Source organism: Rhamphochromis longiceps, linkage group LG7, assembly GCF_057381845.1.
Source record: "Rhamphochromis longiceps isolate RC_006_pf linkage group LG7, R_longiceps_female_GT1.1, whole genome shotgun sequence".
Taxonomy (NCBI): Eukaryota; Metazoa; Chordata; class Actinopteri; order Cichliformes; family Cichlidae; genus Rhamphochromis; species Rhamphochromis longiceps.
In genome coordinates, this window is record NC_140563.1 from 68,527,517 (window position 1) to 68,542,727 (window position 15,211).

The window sequence follows — 15,211 nt, forward strand, 5'->3', positions numbered from 1 at the left end:
AAAAATAACTATGTTGTCTCCTTCAATCCTGTAACGGGAAGATATTCAAATGAAAGATTTTGTAATTCTGTGTTGCTGTCCTAAACAAATTCCTCAGGTTGCTAAATATAGCCACTAATTTCTTCTCTCTCCCTCACACGTTTATGGGGGAGGGAAGTTGACCTGTTGGGTACCTCAGTTCAACTTCTCATTAAAACAGGCTAATTGGAAACACCTGCAGTAGGAAGGACCTATAAAGACAGCAGCATGTCCTGAACACTTGACTCAGAAGCACACTGGTGTTTGGCTGGAGTAGCTGACAGGGCACGACTGCATGCACAGTCTGGTTGGAGGGTTTGTGAGGACACAGCGAGTGCAGCTGCAGCAGTCATGGCTGTTCGGTTCCTCATTGCAAGGTACCACGTTTAAATGTGCTTTCATGATCTACACTTCCTGTACTCAAATGTGGACCTTTGTCTGGTTTTATCTTTACTGTATTTGTGCTGTTTGACAGGTTTTTACTGCTTTATGTTTTGAGTGATGTGGACTACTCCTCAGCTTTTCCAGGAGGTGAGCCTTACTTGCATCTTGTTGTTATGAATTTTTTCCAAAGCCTGTAGCAAATAACATTTTCAGCCTGTGCTGAAACAACCTGCTCCACAGTTAAAAAACTATAACAACTTACTGCCTTACCTGAAGAGTCCAGCAAAGTCATGCCTGCACGCAGAACCTGGAGCATCTCTTTAGAAAACACTTAATCATTCTTTAGATTCAAGATTATTGGGGAAAGTATGAAGGCCTTCAGTGGGTACTAAACAGGAGACCAAACAACCTTGGAAACAGCTAATATTCTAGAGCACATAATTAATACATTACAAGTCTTTGAAAGCTGACTGTTAATGCCACTGTGTGCCACTAAATGGGTTTGCAGTCTACCTTTGTAAGGACAACGCAGCCAATGGGCTAAAGTTCTGTCATGTCCAAATCAGCAGGTTAAATTTGGTTTGGTTTGGAAGCAGAGAATTGAAGTGGATAAAATGTATCAGACACTGAGAAATGTCACCAGAAGACTCTAAAGAATTGAATGTTTCTGATGCTAGAGCAACATTAAACTGGAAATGCTGATTAGATCCAGTGGTGGGACAAAGTATTCCAGACCAAACCAAAAAGCCAGGTTTTCTTCATCTAAACTGGCTTGACAACATCTAAAACGCCAGTTGAAGGTGACTGGTGTTAAGGTTCTTGGTGTTTTGTATGCAGCACATTTCCAACAAAGTGCTTTACAGACTAAAGTGTAAAATGCACAACAATAATAAAATAATTTTTTAGAATAATAAAATAAATACAAAAATGCAATAACACAAACATCTGCAGCAACAGTGACCAAAGCTGTAAAAATTGTTTGGGTCAACATGTGCTGGAAGTGAGGCCATTAAAGCTGTGTCTTTTAGAAACGTAAGATGTTCCACTGTTTGTGCAGATCCAGTATTTGGAGGCAGGGGTGTCCAACTCCAGGCCTCGGGGGGGGGGGGGGGGGGCAGTGTCCTGCAGGTTTTAGATTTCACCCTGGGTCAACACATCTGAATCAAGTGATTAGTTCATTACCAGGCCTCTGGAGAACTTCAAGGCATGCTGAGGAGGTAATTTAACCGTTTGAATCAGCTGTGTTGGATCAAGGACACATCTAGAACCTGCAGGACACCAGCCCTCGAGGCCTGGAGTTCCCCACGCCTGATTTAGAGGGAGGGGGGCCTGCCACAGAAGGCTCTGTCACAACAAAATTTAAGTTAGACCATGGAATAATTAACACTGGTTTTTAACTTAACCTCATACTTTCAGGAGCCTGAATAGAAGCTCATATGGGTAAGGAGGGGTTTGGTCGTTTTCATGATGTAAAAACACAACTTGAATCCTGTAAGGAAGCCAGTGTAGGGAGGCTAGCTCTGGGGTTATGCTCCATCAGTTTCATACCTGTCAGCAGAGAAACGGCTGCATGTTGGCCCACCTGAAAATGGTAAATTGAGGACTGGTCCAAACCAAAAAGTGGAGAGCCTCGCACTAGTCCAAACTGCAACTGAATGAAAAGATGGTAACAAACGGCTAAATGCTCTTCATGGCACTGAAAACTAACCCTTTGTAAAGTTTTAAACACAGGGAAATATCTGTTTATGTAAATACTTTCGGGAAGAAACTGAAATGACTGATTCTAGAATAAAATTTCACTTGCTGGGCCCACGTCGTCATTTTAGGGTTGACAGTGTTTTAGTAGGTAAAGGTGAATGGCTTGGCCAGTTGAGCTGCGGTTTGGGGAAGGCCTCAAAGGGTACTGGCAGCGGCTCCCAGGCCTGGCAGATCCCCTGTGTACTAAATAGATGTGAAGAAGATAAAGAATTTAAAAAGGGGGAGGCAGGGTGGGGCATGTGTAAGGGAATGAACAGCTTGTAACTGGCAGAACATGTGGATAAGGACCAGAAAGCGTGTGTTAGGAGGCTTGGGCTCGCTCTTCGAATTCTGATACTTTGTCCAATTAAAGTGACGTTAAAAGCAGACTGTAGTTAAACGTGTAAAAGAAGTTTCTGAACCCCAACATTCCCCAGAGAGGCTCCTAAAAGAGTAATTGTAGGTCTGTGCAAAAGTTTCTTTAGCTGCAATCATCTGCGTTTCTTGCCGCCTTACAGATTAGGAAACAAAAATTTTGGTCCACTCAGAGAAGACCTCTCAAATTTAAGTTACTTTCCTCCTGTTAAGATAAATGTGCATCAGTATACTGAAACTGTAGTTGTGTTTTGTTTTTGTTTTTTTTTGGTTTTTTTTTTTTTTTTTAGCTTGGTATAATCTGTATTCTTACCCATGTTCTCTCTCAGCCACAAGTCCTGTGCAGCCTAGAGCGTGGCAGGGTGGAAGAGGGGAACACGATGTGTATGGAAGTCCTCGTCCTTTCCAGTACATGAGGGCTCTGCGGCCGACAGATCCAAAGATCAACCCTAATGTGCGCGATCAGGTCCAAGTCCAATCCCCGAGCTCGTATCAGCCACGCTCCAATATTCCCGCCCACAGACCCATGGAAACGTATCCACTCCAGCCTCGAGCACACAGAAACCACCTTGTGGCCAAGCCCAGGAGCTTTGACTTGAGCCTGAGGATTCCTTTTGCTCAGTCTCGTGATGGTGCTAATCCTCCTCGGTACGGACCAAGCGGCTTTATTATTGACAACAGTTTTAATAATCCCGGCAGACGCCATGGCCATGACGCTTCCAAGCTGGGCTACCAGTTCAGCTTATCTGTTCCCTTTTCACGAGGTTCTCCACGCCGCCAGGAACATCACAGCGGACATCGACACAGGCCTGAGGAAGCTGATTTGGGTCACCAAAGACCGCAAGTTTATGTGCCGGTTCATACAAGGCCGCACCCCAACGAGCATCATCATCGTGACGAAGGCCGCCCTGGTCAGGTCTCTGCATTTCCGGCGCCAGATGGACTGGAACGCCCATCAAGGCCGCGCCATCCTCAGAGATATGTCGACCCTTACAGTGGCTACTACAACTCCCACATGAATCCTACGTGGAACGACTACTGGTGGTATTACCATGGACCTCACTGGGGTCATGTAAAGCATCCATCTTCTGACCCTTGGCCAAATTTCCATCGGTCAGCTTCAGACTGACATGGATGGAAGAGACGAGCCAAACTCGCAGGGCTCAGGTGGGTCACTGGTTTTTGGATATTACAACATGGCATTTCTTGATGGTTAAAACCTGTTCCTCATATTTCTTCCTCCTTCACAGCTCTACAGTGCAACAAGGATCTCCTGTATTTATCTAAAATAAAGTGTGAAAGCTCTCCTGCAGTTTCTCTCGTCTTCTGTCAGGTTGAAAGAATAGCTGAACACTTGGGTTGAGGTTGCTCTTTAGAGCTAATGACATTCATGTGTTTGCAAGCAACAAGTCTATGCCCGAATGTTAAAAGCCACTGACTCTGCAGCTCATTAAATATTTGGGTGATGTACATTTTGAACTGCATCTAGAGATGTAACTGAGCCCAGTATTTCACAATTATCGCAGGCACTCCAATTTATGTAGAAACTCCATTCGGCCATCGAATGACACTTCAGTCGAATTCCTGCTCTGAGTCTCAAGCTGGGATCGCTGCCTGCCAAGACACGAGATTAGCCACCCAAACTGTCAGTTTTGGCAGACTATTGAATAGTTTCTCACATCTTAAACTTGTTCTCCAGGACAGTTCTTGGCTGCAGAGGATGACTTGAATGTTTAACGTTTTCTCCCTGGTGAATAATGACAAAGATTTAGGTAAGATGATTCTTCTAAGGGTTAAATGAGACCTGTCCCCTCCTGAGCCTTTATCAAATGCAGTGGAGCACTGAGGTTTGGCAGTTGCTGAAAGAAGACGTTCTGCTGCACCCAGTCCAGATTGGCTGGCCTTGGTTAAATCCCTTTAAGCAAAATATGTAATTCTCAGATTATAGTATTCACCAACATGTTGCCTCTAGACGAGCCCCTAAAATTGAGGCTGTTAAGTTTGAGTGTGCCTGATCTAAAATGGCCTGTATTTATATAGCGCTTTACTAGTCCCTAAGGACCCCAAAGCGCTTTACATATCCAGTCATCCACCCATTCTCACACACACACACACACACACACACACACACACACACACACACACACACAGGTAATGGCAGCTACATTGTAGCCACAGCCACCCTGGGGTGCACTGACAGAGGCGAGGCTGCCGGACACTGGCGCCACCGGGCCCTCTGACCACCACCAGTAGGCAATGGGTGAAGTGTCTTGCCCAAGGACACAATGACCGAGACTGTCCAAGCCGGGGCTCGAACCGGCAACCTTCCGGTTACAAGGCGAACTCCCAACTCTTGAGCCACGATCGCCCTAATGATCTAAAACTTAATTCTGCAGGCTCTCAAGCTTTTAACGCCTGCCACACCACTACTAGCATATCATTCAAGAACCTTGCGTTTTCCTCCAAATCAGACTTGAAAATTAAAGTGACTGGATGTAGCGCAAAACTGTAAGTGGTAGTCTGCTCAGGTACCAGTTTCAGCCCTGTTAGAGGCAATGGACAAAATGCTGATTGGCCTAGAACTGGCAAGAGCTTGAGCAGCCCCACACTTGTGTACGGGTAAAAATGGAGGTTTTCGTTTAAAAAAAAAAAAAAAAAAAAAAACATTTGTCCACATGTAAACGCTAAAAATGAAATGTTGGCAAATCAGAAGCCTGGGACGGAAAGACTAAAGTACTTCCAAAAAGGTTTTGTTTTCTTGGAAAGGCAGACAAATTTGTTACTTTTCAAATGCCTTCAGCATTTCAAATGTTAAAAGTATTTTGGTTGGTGTAGACTTGCAACTAGGAATGAACAATATAAAGTAAATTTATTCAAAACCACGTTAGGATTGTGGAAGCAGCTGTGTTGACTGTAGAGGCCACGTCCGAAGTTCCCTCTGATGTCTCTGTCTTTCTAAACGGACGGACAGTAACTGTGTAAGAACTGCAGATAGTCAGATTAACAGCAACAGTATTTTGTCTCTATCCGCCATTGTAGAAATTCATCTCATGTAAACAATAACATGGCGCACAGCGTCGCGTCGAACAAAGCGCACACCTGTGACGTTCCGTGGCTAAATATCAGTTTTCCTCATCCACACGTAAACGCAAAAACTGAGTATTTGAGATTCTCCACCCTGGCAGGAGTTTTTAAAAATCTGTTTTCAGTTTTACGTGTGGACGAAAGGTGCAAATGCACAGAAAAATCTGCGTTTTCAAAAATACCTGTGTACATGTGGCCCTAGCCTTACTTCAAGTCATCCCTTGGATATGGACAAATATGATAATTTTTCATAGCTAGATGTACCGCCACTAGATGCCATGAGAGATGCCACATTTTCAGCAAACAGCTCTTTGGGAGTTCCATTATTGGTGAAAAATAAAGTTTTATGGCTGTCGTTGGAGTTTCTTTTATTTTTAAAGTTGTCTGTTGTGTAGATAAACACTGGCTCATGTGTTAGATGCCTGTTTTATGCTTGACTGATTTGTAGGTCAGTTTTACATTCCTGCAGCTGTGTCCATGGTGGGGGTTTGTTTGTTTTTCACACCAACCACACAAAGAAAATCATCAGATCGGGTGAAGTTGCTTTTTTTTTTAAATAAATAAAACATTTTCTGTTATCACATTTTGGTGAGTCTGTGTGAACTTGAGCTCACTGGGTTAAATCCCAGTGCATCTTATTCTTTAGCCAGAGTGGATCGTCTGCCGCCTCCTCCTATCCCAGCATCCTTCTCTTTCACTCCACCCTCTGCTTGTCCTCCTTAATTACATCCATGAATCGTCTTTGAGGTCTTCCTCTTTATTGCCTGGCAGCTCTATTTTTGACATCCTTTGTCAGTGTATCCACTCTCCCTCCTCTGTACAAAAAAGAGGAAAAACAGTCTACTCTAGAGTTTGAATCGGATATTAAAATTTTATTCATCTTTCATCAACCTTTTGAACATAGCTTGAAAGCTTTTAGAGCTGTATTCAAACATGTCAAGCTGATTAACGCACACTGTAAATGTGTTCTGTCCCTTTACCATTTTCTGTTCAGTGTTCATTTATTTCTCTCATGATTTTCTCAGTAACGTCAAAATAAAAGCACCCAAGTTCACTGTGTGTATGTTGGAGCCTTTACATGTTTATTTCCTGGCTTGGCCACAGATGACAGACCGACTCATCCTCCTTCAGCTGTTCATGAATTTCCACAGCCAAATCTGGTTGTGGTGATACTTTCAGGTTCTTGTAGTGTGTCGTTGACCAGGCAGGTAAATTAGCTTCAGTTTGTGGTTGAAGGCTAAACAGCACATTCAGTCATGTAGTGTTGCCTCACCCCAAGAACAATTCAGCTATTTAATCTTAAAGTATCTCAAGTCTTTTTTTGTTTGCTTTCTTAACATAAAAAACATATATTTCATACCTCTGATAAATTTGCCTTTAATGTGGCAGATTTATTTTATGTTGGTGCTTGAGCTCAATGCAAGACTTTTATTATTAGTCTTTTATTTCATGTCAAAATGTGTATAAGCGCATAAAACTGTAAAAGGAAAACAATACAGCGCTGTACTGTAGAAGTTAAAATCAAATGTGTTCTTGTTGTCCACATCCCCTCTGGGGCATAGATTCAATCATTCTAACGTCTCAGCCAGGCCAATCACATCAAGTGTTTGCACCTGTGTGAGGCAGAGTTTGCTTCAGCCCAACTTTTCATTAGGAAGATAGAAAAGACACACACAGACAGCCGCGTGGCTTGGATGCTCGACTTTGAGTCTCGTGGGTGTTTGGTTGGAGGAGCTGGAAGTTGGGCTTTCTGGATCCACGGCTGACAGGGCAGCTGTGCTGCACAGTCCAGCTCAGCGCTCGCAGCTGTGAGGACACAGCGACTGCAGCAGTCATGGCTGCTGGCTTCCTAATTACAAGGTAACACATTAAATATGAAACCAAATGGGTTTTATTAGGTCCATTTTATTTACTTGAGTCTACCTTGACTGTGTATTTGTAACTGTTTAACAGATTATTGCTGGTCTGTTTGTTGAGTGAGGTGAACTACTCCTCAGCTTTTCCAAGAGGTAAGCCTGACTCACCTCCTGCTGAGGGAACTAATACAAAAATCCACATGTAACTGTTTTACTCTTTCCTTTATTGCAATATTGTTTTGCTATACAGCAAATGGAGTATCTATAAAGGGGACTTGAGGTGGCACTCTTCTTCAGTCCTGAAATGTAATTTTTACAATCTGAATCTAATAAATGATTAAATATTGTCAGTTAAATACCAGTGTAAGTTAAAAAAAAAAATTTAATTAAAAGTAAGCTTTATTCACAGTCCTGTTTCAAGACCATGTACATTGAAACAGGACTGTGTAGAGTATATCTGCAGTATTTTAATGTTATGGAGTTACAGGGTCTAAATGCTCCACACTATTAAATATGAGTTGTCCTGTGCTTCATGTTACGCTGCTTAAAATGTCGCACAGGGAACTAAACAAAAACCTTGTTTAAGCCAACTGTCAGGCCGGTTTATTCTTTATGGCACATCTCTGCTTTGTTCTTGTTCCTCCCAGAGAAACCTCATTTGGAAAAAAACGGTAATGTAGCTCTGTGCATTAGCAAACTGTTTCTGTGCTGCTAATCACCAATTATGAAGCTAAATAGATCAAATGAATTATGCTCTCATGATAGATTCCTGCAGAAATATGTTGTTGAGGTTCTAGAGGTGTTGGTTTGGAAAATATAGTCTAAATGTCCAAATTTTACAATGTAATTTGTAACTTAACCTTCACCTGTTTTCTTTCATAGCCAGACGTTTTGTGCAACCGGGAGTGTGGCAAAGTGAAGGAGAGGAAGAAGCCTACAACTATGAGAACTGTCATCCTTTCTACTACATCAGTGCCCAGGACAAAACATTGGAAAAGCAGGGACGTTTAATGATGGCCCCTTTCCATATCTGTAAACAAAACCATCCCATAGTGTACCAAAAAGCCTCAAACCTCAAGCCTGCAAACCCCTTGCAGCCACGATCTAATGTTGCCACCAAATGGCCAAAGGAGACTGTTCTACCCCAGCCTCCACCACAGAAGAAATATCTGTCACCCAAACCCAAAAGCTACGAATTTAGTCTGAGCATTCCATATTTTGATCTTTCGGTCAGACATGAAGGGGGAGATTTGGCCAGTGAAGGACATGATGGTGGAAATGATACCGCTCCTGTCTCTAAACCAGGCTTTCAAATCGACTTATCTGTTCCCTCTTCATCTGTCTCTCAATATCCCAATATCCCAATGACCAGCTATGTTGACAGTTCAGTAAATCAAGAAAATCCAGAGAACACAGAGTTTGTCAATTACGGTAACATAAAGCAGGAAATGCCACAATCAAGGCAACCTTTCTTAAACTCTGCTGGTAGTAGTTACTCAGAAACACAGGAACAGGCTTATAAACCATATTCCATCGAAACACAATCAAGTTCAACTCTTACTGGATCAGAAAGACCTTTTCTACATTTTCAAACACAGGAGCAGACTTATGAGCCAGTTCATGTTAAACCACAAAGCTCCACTCTGCATGAAACAGAAAGGCCTTTCTTCAACTTTGAAACAACACCACAACAGACTTTTGAGCCAAGTCGTGTTAAGCCCCAGTCAAGTTCACCAATAACTGGATCAGAATGGCCTTTCTTTAACTCTGCAGCAACACAGCAACAGACACATGAACCAGGTTATCTTAGACCTCAATCAATTTCAACCCTTGTTGGATCAGAATGGCCTGCCTTGAACTTGGCACCTCCCCGGCAACAATCCTTTGAGGCAGGTCATCTTAAGCCTCAAGCAAGTTCAGCAATAGCTGGATCAGAATGGCCTGTCTTCAATTCGGCACCACCCCGGCAACAATCCTTTGAGGCAGATGGTCTTGAGCCTCAATCAAGCTCAACCCTTGGTGGATCGGAATGGCCTGACTTAAACTTGGCACCACCCCGGCAACAATCCTTTGAGGCAGATGGTCTTAAGCCTCAATCAAGCTCAACCCTTGGTGGATCGGAATGGCCTGCCTTAAACTTGGCACCTCCCCGGCAACAATCCTTTGAGGCAGGTCATCTTAAGCCTCAAGCAAGTTCAGCAATAGCTGGATCAGAATGGCCTGTCTTCAATTCGGCACCACCCCGGCAACAATCCTTTGAGGCAGATGGTCTTAAGCCTCAATCAAGCTCAACCCTTGGTGGATCGGAATGGCCTGACTTAAACTTGGCACCACCCCGGCAACAATCCTTTGAGGCAGATGGTCTTAAGCCTCAATCAAGCTCAACCCTTGGTGGATCGGAATGGCCTGCCTTAAACTTGGCACCTCCCCGGCAACAATCCTTTGAGGCAGGTCATCTTAAGCCTCAAGCAAGTTCAGCAATAGCTGGATCAGAATGGCCTGTCTTCGATTCAGCACCACCCCGGCAACAATCCTTCGAGGCAGATGGTCTAAAGCCTCAATCAAGTTTAACCCTTGGTGGATCAGAATGGCCTGCTTTAAACTTAGCACCAATTCAGCAACAGACTCGTGAATCAGGTTATCTTAAGCAACAATCAAGCTCAACCCTTGCTGGATCAGAATAGCCTGCCTTAAACTTGGCACCACCTCGGCAACGAACCTTTGAGCCAGGTCGTGTTAAGCCACAGTCCAGTTCAGCAATAGCTGGATCAGAATGGCCTGCCTTAAACTCAGCAACACAGCAACAGACTCATGAGTCGGGTTATCTTAAACCACAATCAATTCCAGCCTTTGGTGGATCAGAATGGCCTGTCTTCAATTTGGCACAGACTCGGCAACAAACCTTTGAGGCAGCTGGTCTTAAGCCTCAATCACGTTCAACACTTGGTGGATCAGAATGGCCTGCTTTAAACTTAGCACCAATTCAGCAACAGACTCATGAATCAGGTTATCTTAAGCAACAATCAAGCTCAACCCTTGCTGGATCAGAATGGCCTGCCTTAAACTTGGCACCACCTCGGCAACGAACCTTTGAGCCAGGTCGTGTTAAGCCACAGTCCAGTTCAGCAATAGCTGGATCAGAATGGCCTGCCTTAAACTCAGCAACACAGCAACAGACTCATGAGTCGGGTTATCTTAAACCACAATCAATTCCAGCCTTTGGTGGATCAGAATGGCCTGTCTTCAATTTGGCACAGACTCGGCAACAAACCTTTGAGGCAGCTGGTCTTAAGCCTCAATCACGTTCAACACTTGGTGGATCAGAATGGCCTGCTTTAAACTTAGCACCAATTCAGCAACAGACTCATGAATCAGGTTATCTTAAGCAACAATCAATTCCAGCCCTTGGTGGATCAGACTGGCCTGTCTTCAATTTGGCACCAACTCTGCAACAGGCTTTACACAGGAACTAACTCAGTGTCAACTCTGTTCAATCTGTGCACAAAGGTTATTTTACTTTTGGAGCGCATTTCTGCCAAGACTGTAACTCACCATGCAAATAAATACACAATTTCCTTCTTGCATCTGATGTCATTTATATTTTTATACTTTTACTCATACATCTCGAGTCCCTTTAGGGCAAAAATAACTTGGTATTCACTTATATTTTCTAAAATGTCCAATAATAGTTTTAGAAATCTTTAACATTTTATCGTACTTCTGTATATTGCCTTCTACAAAGATATTTGACCACAAGCAGGCTGCTTTGCCGGGAATGTTGTCACCTCTGTAGTAAGAAATGCAGTGTTTGATCTTACATCAGGGCCTGCTGTTTCTGTGTTTAAATAGTGATTCTATATTGGTGTTGGGTGTGGATGCCAGAGTGCCTTATTACAGCTGGAATGGGTCCTCATTTCCAACTCCCTCACTTACTTTTATAACTGGTAAGATAAGAATAGAAGGATGACAGGATAAAGACATGCTGTGGAAGAGAGACAGAGATTAATGACAAGTATGATTCAAGGAGGTGTATTAACACATAGTGAGTGAAGAACTATCAACCAATGCATCATGGGAATCCCCCAGCAGTCTACATCTATTGCAGCATAACTAAGGGAGGATTCAGGGTCACCTGGTCCAGCCCTAACTATATGCTTTAGCAAAAAGGAAAGTTTGAAGCCTAATCTTGAAAGTAGAGATGGTGTCTGTCTCCTGAATCCAAACTGGAAGCTGGTTCCACAGAAGAGGGGCCTGAAAACTGAAGGCTCTGCCTCCCATTCTACTTTTAAATACTCTAGGAACAACAAGTAGGCCTGCAGTGTGAGAGCGAAGTGCTCTAATAGGGTGATATGGTATTACAAGGTCATTAAGATAAGATGGGGCCTGATTATTTATTTAAGCCAATGAAGGGAAGCCAACAAAAGAGAAATCTGCTCTCTTTCTAGTCCCTGTCAGGACTCTTGCTGCAGCATTTTGGATCAGCTGAAGGCTTTTCAGGGAGTTTTTAGGACTTCATAATAATAATGAATTACAGTCGTCCAGTGTAGAAATAATAAATGCATGAACTAGTTTTTCAGCGTCACTCTGAGACAGGATATTTCTAAAATGACACCAAGGTTCCTCAGTGTTACTGGAGGCCAAGGTAATGCCATCCAGAGTAAGAATCTGGTTAGATACCATATTTCTAAGATTTTCAGGGCAGAGTACAATAACCTCAGTTTGATCTGAATTAAGAAGCAAAAAATTAGCAGCCATCCAGGTCTTTGTCTTTAAGACATTCCTGCAGTTTAACTCATTGGTGTGTGTTATCTGGCTTCATGGACAGATAGAGCTGGGTGTCATCTGCATAGCAGTGTAAATGTATGCTATGTCTTCTAATGATGCTGCCTAAGGGAAGCATGTATAGTGTAAACAGAATTGGTCCTAGCACTGAACCCTGTGGAACTCCATAATTAACCTCAGTGTGTGAAGAGGACTCTCCATTTACATGCACAAACTGGAGTCTATTAGATAGATATGATACAAACCACTGCAGTGCAGTACCTGTAATACCTACAGCATGTTCTAATCGCTCTAATAGGATATTATGGTCGACAGTATCGAACGCTGCACTGAGGTCTAGCAGGACAAGCACAGAGATGAGTCCACTGTCAGAGGCCATAAGAAGATCATTTGTAACCTTCACTAAAGCTGTTTCTGTGCTGTGATGAGCTCTGAAACCTGACGGAAACTCTTCAAATAAACCTCTGCAGATGATCAGTTAGCTGCTTGACAACTACTCTTTCAAGGATTTTTGATATGAAAGGAAGGTTGTAGATTGGCCTATAATTAGCTAACTCAGAAATATCAATTGGAGAAAAAGACTCTAAATGTTGAATCTGTGGGATGATTATGGGTAATTTTTTCTCTAATTGTTAAAATTTTATTTGTGAAGATGTTAATGAAGTCATTACTTGTTAACGTTAAAGGGATAGTTGGCTCAACAAACACATTACTGTAATCCGATTACTTTTTTCAACTAACGAGTAAAGTAAGGGATTACTATTGCAAAAACGGTAATTAGATTACAGTTACTTTCCCGTAGGAATGCTGCGTTACTAAAACTGTGATTTTTTGCGAGAATGTCTCATGACAGTGACGTAAGCGAATGTGACGTTCGTGACAACAGCTGTGTGCATTTAAAGCGTGGAAGTACTGACCTTACTTTGAGTTTGGTTCCATAAAAAGTGACAAAAACATTAGCGTTCGTTCAGCGTGGGAAGAAAACTTCTTTCTACAGCGAAAAAAACCCTAAACTTACGAGCAAGCACCAAGTGCGCAACGACGTAATGGGAAATTCACAGAGAAACTCGCGGATTCTTCAACTGACCGCTGCGGCACACCTGCACCAGGGCAAACCTCTGCCTGCCCCACTCCTAGAGCAACAGGACCGCTAGTCTTTGATTTTATTTATTTTCTGCTGTGTTTCACTTGCATCTATTTGTGTGTAAACACAAAAAAATATTTTATTTTATGTGCTGGAATGTGCAGAAAATAGGTTTAAATGTTAAACAAATTTCTTCCAGTCAGAGAATGTAGCATATAATTTCATTTTTGCTTGATGCATAAAGTTAAAAGATTAAAATTGATAAAACAAGTTTTAAAAACAGACTTTTCCATTTGTTTACATTTTGTATGATGGATTATGCAGAAAAAGTAGAATTGGGCTGAAAATTCTCTCGCTTTATCACCTATTCAGGTTGTAATTCGTGTTTTTAAAAAGTAACTAAGTAACTAAGTAATTAATTACTTTTGAAAATAAGTAATCCGTAAAGTAACGGGATTACTTTTGGGGGGAAGTAATCAGTAATTAGTTACTGATTACTTTTTCAAGAAACTTGACCAACACTGCTCAAAAGAGCTCTGACTTTTTGTCAGCCTGGCTACAGTGCTGAAGAGAAACCTGGGGTTGTTCTTATTTTCTTCAACCAGTGATGAATAGTAAGATGTTCTGGCTTTACAGAGGGCTTTCTCATAAAGCAACAAACAGTTTCTCCAGGCTAAATGATGATCTTCTAAATTTGTGACGCGCCATTTCCTCTCCAACTTACAAGTTATCTGCTTTAGGCTACACAGAAACTACACAGAAAACTCTGTGTAAGGCCCAGGTGGACGATAGATGATAACAAGTCAGACTGGTTTCTGAGTTTTACAGCTGGGGTGGACGAGGCTAAGCATCAGGCTTTCAAATGAATTAAAAGTCTGTCTGGGTCTTTGGTTGATTAATAAGCTGGTGTGGAAAATTGCTGCCACACCTCCCCCTCAGCCTGTGCTTCGAGGTTTCTGGTAGTTAGAATGACTCGGGGGTGTTGATTCATTTAAACTAACATAATCATCCCGCTGCAACCAGGTTTCTGTCAGGCAGAGTAAATCGATTTGTTGATCAATTATTAACTCATGTACTAACAGGGACTTGGAGGAGAGAGACCTAATGTTTAATAATCCACATTTCACTGTTTTACTCTTTGGTGCAGTTGAGGATACTGTATTGTTCTTTCTTTGTGATTTTTTTATGTTTATGTCACAACATCAAGCAGCACTGAGTGGACAAGAGCATCAGGAGGTCGACCCTGTGACCCGGTGCAGAGGGAACGCTCGGCGTTTGTAATGCTGACCAAACAAAACCATGTGGGAGATTCAGTGTCAATGATTCGTACCATCTGAACTCGTGGGGTAACATTTTTGAAAATGCTATAAATACAAAGAAATATAATATAAATACTCTTTCTGCCACGATGCCACGTCTCTGTTTGAAATTGGATTTTTAATCTTAATTAGATGTTTTTACCTGGATAAATAAAGGTACTGTACTGGGCTAAGAAATAATAAAGTCCATAGCGTGAAGGCTCTTCTTCTTTGAAGCCTAATGGCAGCTGGTAAACCAACTTAAAGCCACATTACTGCCACCTACTGGAGCGTGGATGGGAAAATAGCAGGAAAAAATAACTATGTTGTCTCCTTCAATCCTGTAACGGGAAGATATTCAAATGAAAGATTTTGTAATTCTGTGTTGCTGTCCTAAACAAATTCCTCAGGTTGCTAAATATAGCCACTAATTTCTTCTCTCTCCCTCACACGTTTATGGGGGAGGGAAGTTGACCTGTTGGGTACCTCAGTTCAACTTCTCATTAAAACAGGCTAATTGGAAACACCTGCAGTAGGAAGGACCTATAAAGACAGCAGCATGTCCTGAACACTTGACTCAGAAGCACACTGGT

At 42.4% G+C, this 15,211-nt stretch overlaps 2 protein-coding genes across 2 annotated transcripts; both read left to right on the plus strand.

Annotated features, from left to right (window-relative positions):
- Positions 1-271: 271 nt before the first annotated feature.
- Positions 272-3,822, plus strand: LOC146666858 (uncharacterized). The gene is made up of 4 exons (XM_085411432.1): positions 272-395; positions 494-549; positions 2,844-3,681; positions 3,765-3,822. The coding sequence occupies exons 1-3, from the start codon at positions 370-372 to the stop codon at positions 3,641-3,643; spliced, it is 882 nt and encodes a 293-aa protein (XP_085267558.1). The 5' UTR covers positions 272-369; the 3' UTR covers positions 3,644-3,681; positions 3,765-3,822.
- Positions 3,823-7,329: 3,507 nt separating this feature from the next.
- LOC146666859 (uncharacterized) lies at positions 7,330-14,657 on the plus strand. The gene is made up of 4 exons (XM_085411002.1): positions 7,330-7,458; positions 7,552-7,607; positions 8,337-9,420; positions 14,528-14,657. The coding sequence occupies exons 1-4, from the start codon at positions 7,433-7,435 to the stop codon at positions 14,655-14,657; spliced, it is 1,296 nt and encodes a 431-aa protein (XP_085267128.1). The 5' UTR covers positions 7,330-7,432.
- The last annotated feature ends 554 nt before the right edge of the window (positions 14,658-15,211 follow it).

Excerpts from the sequence above, each read along its gene's own strand:
- LOC146666859 (XM_085411002.1), top strand. The coding sequence starts at position 7,433 with ATGGCTGCTGGCTTCCTAATTACAAG. Across the intron at positions 7,608-8,336 it reads CTCCTCAGCTTTTCCAAGAG|CCAGACGTTTTGTGCAACCG; the intron begins GTAAGCCTGACT and ends TTTCTTTCATAG. Across the intron at positions 9,421-14,527 it reads TTCAATTCGGCACCACCCCG|CAGCACTGAGTGGACAAGAG; the intron begins GCAACAATCCTT and ends CACAACATCAAG.
- LOC146666858 (XM_085411432.1), top strand. The coding sequence starts at position 370 with ATGGCTGTTCGGTTCCTCATTGCAAG. Across the intron at positions 396-493 it reads GTTCGGTTCCTCATTGCAAG|GTTTTTACTGCTTTATGTTT; the intron begins GTACCACGTTTA and ends GCTGTTTGACAG. Across the intron at positions 550-2,843 it reads CTCCTCAGCTTTTCCAGGAG|CCACAAGTCCTGTGCAGCCT; the intron begins GTGAGCCTTACT and ends GTTCTCTCTCAG.